The sequence below is a fragment of the Salvelinus fontinalis genome, chromosome 8 (assembly GCF_029448725.1).
Source record: "Salvelinus fontinalis isolate EN_2023a chromosome 8, ASM2944872v1, whole genome shotgun sequence".
NCBI lineage: Eukaryota > Metazoa > Chordata > Actinopteri > Salmoniformes > Salmonidae > Salvelinus > Salvelinus fontinalis.
In genome coordinates, this window is record NC_074672.1 from 16,715,182 (window position 1) to 16,727,035 (window position 11,854).

At 41.9% G+C, this 11,854-nt stretch overlaps 1 protein-coding gene across 1 annotated transcript; it reads right to left on the bottom strand.

The window, feature by feature from the left end:
* Positions 1-2,450: 2,450 nt before the first annotated feature.
* On the bottom strand, positions 2,451-5,714 carry LOC129860725 (thyrotropin-releasing hormone receptor). The gene is made up of 3 exons (XM_055931413.1): positions 5,643-5,714; positions 4,594-5,455; positions 2,451-3,745 (listed from the first exon to the last, which is right to left on the bottom strand). Exons 2-3 carry the CDS (start codon positions 5,386-5,388, stop codon positions 3,332-3,334), a joined length of 1,209 nt encoding a protein of 402 aa, XP_055787388.1. The 5' UTR covers positions 5,389-5,455; positions 5,643-5,714; the 3' UTR covers positions 2,451-3,331.
* Between the last annotated feature and the right edge of the window lie 6,140 nt (positions 5,715-11,854).

Genomic DNA, 11,854 nt, shown 5'->3' on the forward strand with positions numbered 1-11,854 from the left:
TTGAGACTACAATGGGTGCTCTATTATTGAGACTACAATGGGTACTCTCACAGACTTTATTATGTCTGGTGTGTCTGATTGTCCAAATATGAAGTACACGCCTTTGCGTTTCTTTCCTCTTTGTTGTTAATGTCCAATAAACGTCTGAAATATAAACCTCTATATTCAAATAAATAAATCAACTAATACTTTGAAAATATCCTATACTGTCTGCTTCTCCTCATCCTCCTCACCTTTCTTCCTCTCAGCCTTCTTCTAGCTCTTCTTCGTCCTTGTATGCTTCTCAGGAAAATGCAACCTATAGTATACTGTACATACTGTCCATACAGCGATTCATTCAAAGAAACTGTAGACAACACTGTTGTGCTCTATGCTCTGTTAGAAACAGGGTGATAAAATACATAAGGTTTAACTGTCGGACGTGAGCAGGAACAGATATAGACACCTGAATGATGGCTTGCTTCTCAGTGTTACCTCAGTACATGATATTCCAGGCAATGCATAATTCATATTCAGACAGAGGAGAGGATTAATAACCATGAAATGAAAAAATAAAAAGAGACCATTTGAGTGGACTCTTCAGTGCTGCATAATAGACATCCTGAAAACCAAAACAGATATGATTCACCTCTCAATACAGAATGGCTATTGTCTGTCTCTGCTGAGCCTTTGATTGTGCTGGTTTGAATCCTAATAGTGAGGAGGTAGACACCCTTGAGGGGCAAGAGGTGGATGAATTACTTCCATCCCTATCATAATGAGGCTTAGTAGGCTACATGTGAAAAGCATGGCACAGAAGAGTGCCTTGTTGTCAGAGTGGCTTTGTATAACTGCATTAGTAGTCTTACAACACACATACCGTCTTAATGGTGTGGTGCACAGGTTATGCATGGCCATGGCTGGGTATGAGTGTCTACCCTGCCATCAATATTAAAATAATATAATTCCTCTGGAATAGACACCATCCATCAAAATAACATGTTCTTATCAGTTTGGATCAATGATGCATTACCCACATTATATTGCAGTATGTGAAAAAACAGTCTACATTAAAGTCTAAAAGTTTGAGACTCAAACCTCTTGCAGTCAGAATGCCCTCCTTGTCATTCCATTCTTTCTATTTTAGTCACTGCAGGCAATTTAGAGTAACATTCATAAATGTGAACTGTGTAGCTAATCTTCTCTGATGCAAATGTTTCAACAAAAAAAACTATGTCCCTAGAACCCCCCCCCCCCCCCCCAATGTGACACACACTACATTTGATTGTGCAAACCTTCTCTGAGAGAAAGGCTGCTAAAACCTTGAAGCAGTTATCTTGGTTTCTGAGAAAGAAGCTCATAGCACAGGGGGGGTTAAAAGAGATAATGAACAGTAACAATTACCCCTCTCTGGCGTTAAATGTAGAGCTTGATGAGAAAGGAAGGGCTCTTATAATGTCTGAAAGATTGGAAGAAATCTCTTCACCCCATAACCAGAATCATGAGAAAAAATATCTAAAGGCAGATTTGTATTTTATTTTTATTTTTATAAACAGGATGGGGTGGACATAACCATAACACTAATTAGGCTCAGCGGAATGCAATGTAAATGAATGTTTGTTGTAGTATGGATACTCCTCCATTGTTTATGACTGTCTATGATCATCACTGAGGCTGTGTGAGAAGACAACGTTGCTGTAACCTGGCAAGCATCTGAAGCAGAGCAGAGCTGCGTAAAAATCTGGGACCTGGCAGGTCCCAGTATAGAACCACTATTTACCAAGCACAGCATTACTGTCAAACTAACTGACACTGTTGGAGGGAAGGGGGGGGGTCATCACCATGCAAACTGAAAGGAAATGTTTAGCTGATAAATGTATGCTTTCAAGGAAAATGTTAGAGGGAAATTAATAAACTGGAATTTGAAAAAGTCTTGAATAGAATGTTTGTCTAAGCCTCTAAATATATTTTTTCTTCCAAATGGGCCAATTTGAATGCAGATCTATAAAAGACGTTTTAACATCTTGGTGGGAAATCAAACAAGCACAAATTATAGAGGGAAATAACTAAAAGACAGTAGAGAAAAACAACAATATAATACATTTTCATAGGCCTGAAATAGCCTACATTTCAGTGATTGCAGCCAAAGATTTGAGCTGTGTGTTGTTGGCGCTGTTCACTGGGGTGGTGCTGAAATTGATGGATGTCAAACTTGACTTGTGTTCATTTCCTACAGGATCTCAAACTGACAGGCAGTGTATGGAACTAGTAATCAAATGGGATGTTTTGAAAACAATTTGATGTACATGCCAATGTAAAGCTGGATATTTCTACTGCACTCCATACAGTTTTTGAATGTTTGAGTTTCAGATTGTATAAATAATCAGGCCAGTTGCCTCCCAGTTTCCATTACTTAACTTTATGGCAAATAACTTGCCTACTCGCTCTTCTACAAATATTGGACAAAAGCATGATGGTTGGTCACCTTTAATTCAATGAATTGCTCAAATTAATCACAAAAATCAAGTCCCCAAAAAACCATGACTGTTATGGACATTGTTACAACCGGTATGAGAAAGTGCTGCATTTGAAAATGTAAAAAAGCTATATGCAATATATTAACAAAACATTCCATCTTCCACACTTTCACAACAGGATTTACATGCTTCAACGTACATAGACCAAAACAGATACTGTACAGTGTGATGAGCGCAATAGTTTCATAGGTTTCAAGAGGCCATCAAGAAAATATCAAACAAACCAACGAACCCACAATCTGCATGAAGGTGTTTTGATAATATTAGTCATGTGACATTCAAGCTGACATTCAAGTCTTTACTTCTTGTAAATGACAGGAGTCCACAACTCAGAGGCTGCAGTCCCGTTGTTTCTGTTTCTACCTGGATCTTAATTGATGAATTATTGTTATTGATTGACTAACTAGTCCATCCACCTGCTGCTCTAAGTTTTAATGAGTTTCTGATTAAAATGCAAAGATTAATACCAGGATAGTCTCCAACCCTCATGAGTTCTACAGCCAATATGTTTGATTGTTTGGTTGACTGAATGTCTTTTAACAAGCAGACAATGGGTTTTTAACTAGAAACTCTACCTAAATATTAGGTGATATACTGTAGGTTTGGGCTTTGCTATAAGAATGTAAAATATAACAGATGGTCAATACATTTCAATAGTAAATGACAAAGTGTATGTACAAGAAAAAAGTACATTAGTACTGACCTTTGACACATATGGCAAAATTACTGTACATCACATTAATGGTGACCTGATGCACATGTCCTTTATAAAACCTAATTTTACACAAAGAACTGCTCTCAATTTTGTCCTTCTGTCAGGCAATGCTGAACATAGTGCCGGTGTCCCCACACTCATCTGTGAAGTTGACCCTCTTAACACTAGTGTTACCAAAGCTGCTGACATCCTCCTGGTCTGTCTGCTCAGGGCTCTCACGGGAGGAGTCTTTCATGACACTGTAATACACCGGCACACTGTACTTGGTAACTTTCTCTGGGTCTTGGCCCTTGCACTTGCAAAGCTTTTTGAAGGCGGCCCGGAACTTCTGAGACATAAGGTTGTAGATGATAGGGTTGATGGCACTGTTGACGTAGATGCACATGCGGCAGAAGAGCAAGAACCACGTGTTGAGGTAGGGTGGGTCCATGAAAGAGTTGACCACCACCAGTGTCCGGTATGGCATCCAGAGCAAGGTGAAAAGAATCACCACCACTGCTAGCATCTTTGTAACCTAAATTATGGGGGGATTTTTTGGGGAAAAAATTGTGTTAAAATATTCAGATTCTTCATAATACTGTAAAGGTTACTACAGTGTCATAATAATTGACTCAAATGTTTCTGGTTGTTTGTTTGACTGATGAAAGGGCCTTTAGGACTACATTTCAAATTGTAAAGACAAAACTTTTTTTTCTGGTGCAGAGTAAAACAGTCTAATACCGCAGGAGCGGTAGAGATACTCTGAATGATCGGTTATGAAAAGCCAACTGACATTTACTCCTGAGGTGCTGACCTGTTGCATCCTCGACATCCACTGTGATTATTATTATTTGACCTTGCTGGTCACCTATGAACATTTGAACATCTTGGCCATGTTCTGTTATAATCTCCACCCCTCATAGCCTGGTTCCTCTCTAGGTTTCTTCCTAGGTTCTGGCCTTTCTAGAGAGTGTTTCCTAGCCACTGTGCTTCTACACCTGCATTGCTTGCTGTTTGAGGTTTTAGGCTGGGTTTCTGTACAGCACTTTGAGATATCAGCTGATGTAAGAAGGGCTTTATAAATACATTTGATTTGATTTGATTTAAACAAAGCTATAATTAATGTAAGGTGATAATAACAGGATGTCATGAACTTTGAAACCATTACTATGAGCCTGCTGCTGTATCCTCCACACTACATTGATGAACTATGCACTAGCCTGCATTGTGTAGATAAACTATACACTACATTGATGAACTATGCACTAGCCTGCATTGTGTAGATAAACTACACACTACATTGAACACATTTCGCAGAGTATTTTGTCCATTTAAAAGCCTTTGATTACTATTTTCCACAATAATTTACAAAATGTAGCTTACCTGTTTTCTTGACGTCACTGCACCCTTGTTCGATTTGCCCGACACCTTCACGTTGCTGGTGGATCGCCCCTGGTGTATAGAACCTTCACTTCTGTCGTTGAGATTGGTTGGCAAGGGGCTCATAAATAAAATCTTTGCGATAAGACCGTACAGTATAGTAGCCACAATGAGAGGGATGACGTAAAACAAAGTAAAGTCTAGAAAGTAAATTGGCATGTAGAGGTTTCTTGAGACACGGTAGCCACAGCTGACCACCACACCATCGGCGTAGACGGTTTTGTTCGTGTCCACTAAAAAGAACCACATTATGCAGTACAGCGAGGTGAAAATCCACACACAGGCAATTATCCTCTTCGCCCGAGACACGGTGCAAATAAATTGCGCCTTGATGGAGTGGCAGATAGCAATGTAACGCTCAATGGTGAAGGCTGTGATGGAGCAGGATGATACATTAATACCCAGATATTGCAGGTATGTGATACAAAGGCACCCAGCGTAACCGTATATCCAAGAGTCGACTACTTCGGAAATATTAGGTAAACCGGCCGCTAAAAGGACGACAAGGTCCGCAATAGCCAGACTGACAAGATAACAGTTAGTAGGGGTCATCATGTGCTTGGTGCGCAGCACAACCAACACCACCATTATATTACCCGCTATCCCAACTCCGCATATTATAAGTGCGAGAACAATTGTTATAACTTGCACTTCAATGGAGTTCTGTGGCATATTGGTCAGAACTTCACTCTGTGTGAAATTTAAGACATCTTGAGAGGTGTCAGTAGTATTCTCCATGGTGTTTTACTGTTGGCACATTTCTTCTGCTTTAATTTGCCTTGAGGTGGAACAGTTGACAAAAATCCTGAAAAAATATAGATACAAATTATTCTAAGATTGCCCAGAATATATAAAATATTTTTTTTCCCCTTCAAAATGAGATACAAATATAAGTCAATGACTATGTCATTTATCATGTTAGATGACAAAGATATTTGAAATGAAAGAGCTATTATCAAACAATTACAATGATTGCAAAAAAAGGAGCTTACCATGGTTAGGAAAGGTCTGTTAGGAAAGGTCTGAGCTTCATAACTCAAGTCCATCTGATATCCACAGAGATAGTAAAATGACTAGTTGCCCTCTCAGTGGTGCTGTACCCCTCTCTGAACACCCCCCCCCCCCCCATCTCTCTCTCTCTCTCTCTCTCTCTCTCTCTCTCTCTCTATATATATATATATTTATTTATTTCTCTCTCTGTCTCTCTTTCTCTCTCTCTATATATATATATATTTCTCTCTCTCTCTCTCTCTCTCTCTCTCTATATATATATATATATATATATATATATATATATATATATATAGATATATATAGATATATATAGATATATATAGATATATATAGATATAGATATATACAGTGGGGAGAACAAGTATTTGATACACTGCCGATTTTGCAGGTTTTCCTACTTACAAAGCATGTAGAGGTCTGTAATTGTTATCATAGGTACACTTCAACTGTGAGAGACGGAATCTAAAACAAAAATCCAGAAAATCACATTGTATGATTTTTAAGTAATTAATTTGCATTTTATTGCATGACATAAGTATTTGATCACCTACCAGCCAGAAAGAATTCCGGCTCTCACAGACCTGTTAGTTTTTCTTTAAGAAGCTCTCCTGTTCTCCACTCATTACCTGTATTAACTGCACTTGTTTGAACTCGTTACCTGTATAAAAGACACCTGTCCACACACTCAATCAAACAGACTCCAACCTCTCCACAATGGCCAAGACCAGAGAGCTGTGCAAGGACATCAGGGATAAAATTGTAGACCTGCACAAGGCTGGGATGGGCTACAGGACAATAGGCAAGCAGCTTGGTGAGAAGGCAACAACTGTTGGCTCAATTATTAGAAAATGGAAGAAGTTCAAGATGACAGTCAATCACCCTCGGTCTGGGGCTCCATGCAAGATCTCACCTCGTGGAGCATCAATGATCATGAGGAAGGTGAGGGATCAGCCCAGAACTACACGGCAGGAACTGGTCAATGACCTGAAGAGAGCTGGGACCATAGTCTCAAAGAAAACCATTAGTAACACACTACGCCGTCATGGATTCAAATCCTGCAGCGCACGCAAGGTCCCCCTGCTCAAGCCAGCGCATGTCCAGGCCCGTCTGAAGTTTGCCAATGACCATCTGGATGATCCAGAGGAGGAATGGGAGAAGGTCATGTGGTCTGATGAGACAAAAATAGAGCTTTTTGGTCTAAACTCCACTCGCCGTGTTTGGAGGAAGAAGAAGGATGAGTACAACCACAAGAACACCATCCCAATCGTGAAGCATGGAGGTGGAAACATTCTTTGGGGATGCTTTTCTGCAAAGGGGACAGGACGACTGCACCGTATTGAGGGGAGGATGGATGGGGCCATGTATCGCGAGATCTTGGCCAACAACCTCCTTCCCTCAGTAAGAGCATTGAAGATGGGTCGTGGCTAGGTCTTCCAGCATGACAACGACCCGAAACACACAGCCAGGACAACTAAGGAGTGGCTCCGTAAGAAGCATCTCAAGGTCCTGGAGTGGCCTAGCCAGTCTCCAGACCTGAACCCAATAGAAAATCTTTGGAGGGAGCTGAAAGTCCGTATTGCCCAGCGACAGCCCCGAAACCTGAAGGATCTGGAGAAGGTCTGTATGGAGGAGTGGGCCAAAATCCCTGCTGCAGTGTGTGCAAACCTGGTCAAGAACTACAGGAAACGTATGATCTCTGTAATTACAAACAAAGGTTTCTGTACCAAATATTAAGTTCTGTTTTTCTGATGTATCAAATACTTATGTCATGCAATAAAATGCAAATTAATTACTTAAAAATCATATAATGTGATTTTCTGGATTTTTGTTTTAGATTCTGTCTCTCACAGTTGAAGTGTACCTATGATAAAAATTACAGACCTCTACATGCTTTGTAAGTAGGAAAACCTGCAAAATCGGCAGTCTCAAATACTTGTTCTCCCCACTGTATATATATTTACTTACTTCTCTCTCTGTGTCTCTCTTTCTCTCTATATATATTTTTCTTTCTCTCTCTCTTTCACTGTAAGGTCTACATCTGTTGTATTCGGCGCATGTGACTAATACAATTTGATTTGATTTGATTTTACAACATAGTGCATATTGCAGCAAAAATAGACTACAACTCAGCCTTGTCTAGTACCAGCAATGGCCATAGATTTAATGACCCAGTATGTTGACATAATGGGTCCGAAAATGCTGGAATGCATGTCACTTGTTTTTACCATGTAAGGCAAAGTAAAAAGGGATTTTTATGTTGGCTACTTTGGTGGATACAAATCACAGCACACTTAACCCCTGCCCCCATCCTCGGTCCCCCACCTCTCGCTCACACTCTCTCTTCCATCTACATGTTCAGCCACACTTCACACCTCAAACTGTGCAGTGTCCTTACCACTGCTTGAGACCATCTGATTAGGTTTGGTCCTATGGGACATTATCAACATCTATGACTTTGACTGTGCGACGTGATGATAAACCCTTCAATTAGCTACCACAACAAAATTAGAGACTTCAGCTCAGCCCTGTCTATTACTAACATTGACAATATGGACTTAATTACCCAGCTATGAACTGTGTACACAATGGTTGTGGAAATGCTGGAAGCATGTCACTTGTTTTTATCATGACAATAAGCAGTGTTGTTTTTATGTCTACTTTTTGACAATTGGCACCAGCTATCATTGACCCCACCCCACTCATTCTCTCTCTCGCTCTCTCTCCTAATCTCCTTATCCCCCTCATATTCAGCCACACTTCACATCTCAAACGGTGCAGTGTCCGTACTACTGCGTTGGGCTGGCTAATTAGGTTTGGTCCTAGGGGAAGACTGCTTTAATTAACCACTGCTTTAATACTGTTGGATGCAGTGGATTCTGAGGATCGTGTTAATGAAGCCCCTCAGCTCTCAGCCAACCTAATCTGGCGTTCTCTGAAACTATTTGGATAAGCCACTTGGAGCGTACCAGAATAGGCTACTCCAGCCCTACTATGTCACGGGGTGGTCAGAGCTGTCCATGCAATAGCTAATTCTGATTTGCTTTCCTTCAGTCAAAGATCTCTTCTCTCTATACACCAAGTCACTCCATCATATCCTCTCAATGGTCTCTCCTATCATGACTATGCGGATGATGCTCAACTACTTTTCTACTTCCCCCTTCTGACACCCACGTGGTGACACGCAGATATCTCAGTTTGGATGTCGGCCCAACACCTTAAGCTCAACCTTGACAAGACGGAGCTGCTCTTCCTCCAGGAGAGCCTGCTGTAGGCCCTTTCTACCTCTGATTTTGCTGATAGCTACTTTTTTGAGGAAAAAATGTACTTACAATGACTGTGATATGTGTTTGTCCCATTTTTGGCTATAGTGCCATCACAGATTTTGTCCATTACTCCCCTGGTGGCCACCAACCAGCAGCGTCGGACCATATTGGATTAGATTAACTTGGTCATATCTCCATAAATAATTGGTACATACAGCCCAATGATGGCTTAACATTTTTGAGGGGGTTTGGAAAACACAATAAAATGGCCTAAAAATGTAATGTATCCTTTAAACATTTAGTATAAATGTGGTGAAAACACGTGCCAAATTACTTTTTTGTGTATATGTTTTCATGGCTAGTTCCAGTAGTTTACATGTAAATACTAAAACGTCATATAGGTATTCCCTGAAGTTTACTGATTTCAATTATATGATATTCTGTTTTGAGTCAATTTTAAGAAAAATTACAGGAAACCTTCCCTGTACACATTACTTTAGGTAAAATCCCACAGGAATGTATTACAGTATGTCCAGCAGAGAAACAGGTAACCCATTTTAACAAAATACTTGTATGATCAGACCTTTCAGACTTTACACAAAGTAAGTAAAAGTCTAAACAAAGATGTCTAGCTATAGTGTCATTGCAGGTTTAACCTGTTATACTCAGTGGTTTAGTGCTATTTTCTTGAAAATGAAAATGACGTAATTTCTCAATCAACGTTTGCACCGTAGCCTGTTGAATAATAACATTTTATATGCATTAAACACTTAATCCAAATGCAACATCTCCCTATCCCTACACACATTGACGTTAATCAATGTTTGTATTTTTAATACCCTTATTAAAAATAATAACCAGAAATTATTCCTATCTAATTTCAAAAGAGGCCATCATCACTGTTAATCATGAATGATAAATTCATCTTGTTTTACAGGTGAAACGTCCAAGCTGCCTCTGAATGTCAACCATAACCATGTGATCTCACTCAGTTTCATGAGAATATGCATTTAGATCTTCTTGAGTGATGTGAGTAAATACTATTTGAGTGGATTTCAGAGCAGGTGATATTAACGAGCTACAGACTATCCTACATGTATTGTTTCCATCAGAGCACATTTATCCTATGGCTTGCGCTGTTTTGGCTTTAGTGAAAAGTGTGTGGCAGTGAGAGAGAGTCAACAAGTGATATCAACTTGGTTGATCAAGTTCATGTCAGTAGTATGTTGCTCCACTCTGAGGGCTTTTGTACAGCCGCCAACCAGCTGCATGGGGCTGTATTGGACATGAACAAACAAGACGAACTGGCACAGACAGACAGAAAACACAGGTATAAATACCCAGGGGATAAGTGGGGAAGATAGGAGACACCTGGAGGGGGGTGGAGACAAGCACAAGGACAGGTGAAACAGATCAGGGTGTGACATATGAACATGTCAACCAGCATTTTCTCAGCTCCTGTTTTTTCCCGGTCTGTCTTTTTCTCGTCCTCCTGGTTTTGACCCTTGCCTGTCCTGACTCTGAGCCCGCCTGCCTGACCACTCTGCCTACCCCTGCCCCTGAGCCTGCCTGCTGTCCTGTACCTTTGCCACTATTCTGGATTATCGACCCCTGCCTGTCCTGACCTGTCGTTTGCATGCCCCTGTTGTTGCAATAAACATTGTTACTTCAACACAGTCTGCATTTGGGTCTTACCTGAAACCTGATAGTATGAACAGGCCATGACTGACCCAGTAAACTTGGACCAGCTCCGCAACGCCATCTCCTCCCAAGGAGCCATCATTAGTAAACACAAGGAATTTCTTTGCGGTTTGATGGAAGGGTTCCAGGACGTAGCCAAATGTCACGACCTAGTATTGGACGCATTGCCGGAGGAATTCCGCAGTTTGCCTTCCCAGGCAGCCGACCACAACGGTAACCTCCCAGCCCCTCAGTAACCCGGCTGGTAGAAGCACCATCACCCCCGTTTCCCGGAAACTCCACTTACCTCCCCCGGAGTGCTACGATGGAGATTCCAGAACCTGTTGGGCCTTTCTCTCCCAGTGATCCCTCGTTTTCGAGCTACAGCCTTCTTCGTTCCCTCGGACAGCTCGAAGATAGTGTACATTATTACGCTGATGTCCGGGAAGGCACTCGCCTGGGCCACTGTGGTGTGGGAACAACAATCCTCCGTCTACCTCAGTCTGAAGGTATTCTTGGCGAGGCTCCAGTGTCCGGGAGAGAGGCTGCCCGGAAGTTACTCCAGCTTCGGCAGGACACCCTCAGTGTGGCAGACTATGCGGTGGAGTTCTGCACGCTAGCAGCGGAGGGTACCTGGAACCCGGAAGCGCTGTTCAACACGTTCCTGCAAAGATTATCAGAGGAGGTAAAGGGTGACCTGGCAGCCCGAGATCTATCAACGGATCTCGACTCACTCATCGCTTTAACCATCCAGATTGATGGTCGGCTATGGGAACGTAGGAGGTAGAACAGGTCCAATTGCGGTCCCAATCACTCACTCAGGGATCCCACCTTGCATCTGATGAACTCCGGAAGTTCCCGGCGTCTACGTCCCCGAGAGGATCTGAGCTTACCCGAGTCCCTCCAAGATCCTCTGGAGACTGCCGATTCACCTCTTCCCGAGCCGATGCAGCTCGGCAGGGCTAGGCTGTTTCCAGCAGAACGAGGTACGCAGACTGACCCAGAGTTGTCTGTATTGCGGTACTGCCGGTCATTATGTGTCTACCTGTCCCTTCAAGAGACCTAGCTCATTCGTTGGAGTGAGTACTTTGGTGGGCCATAAAAAATATTTTTTGTCTCTCCTTGCTCGTCCCCCTCTTCATGCCATCCTGCGGTGGGGCGACTAGTCCAAGTCTCTCCAGGTACTCATCGACTCGGGGGCCGATGTGAGTCTCATATACGTTACCCTGGCATCCGAGCTGGCCATC

Excerpts from the sequence above, each read along its gene's own strand:
- LOC129860725 (XM_055931413.1), bottom strand. The coding sequence starts at position 5,388 with ATGGAGAATACTACTGACACCTCTCAAGATGTCTTAAATTTCACACAG. Across the intron at positions 3,746-4,593 it reads CAGTGACGTCAAGAAAACAG|GTTACAAAGATGCTAGCAGT; the intron begins GTAAGCTACATT and ends CCCATAATTTAG.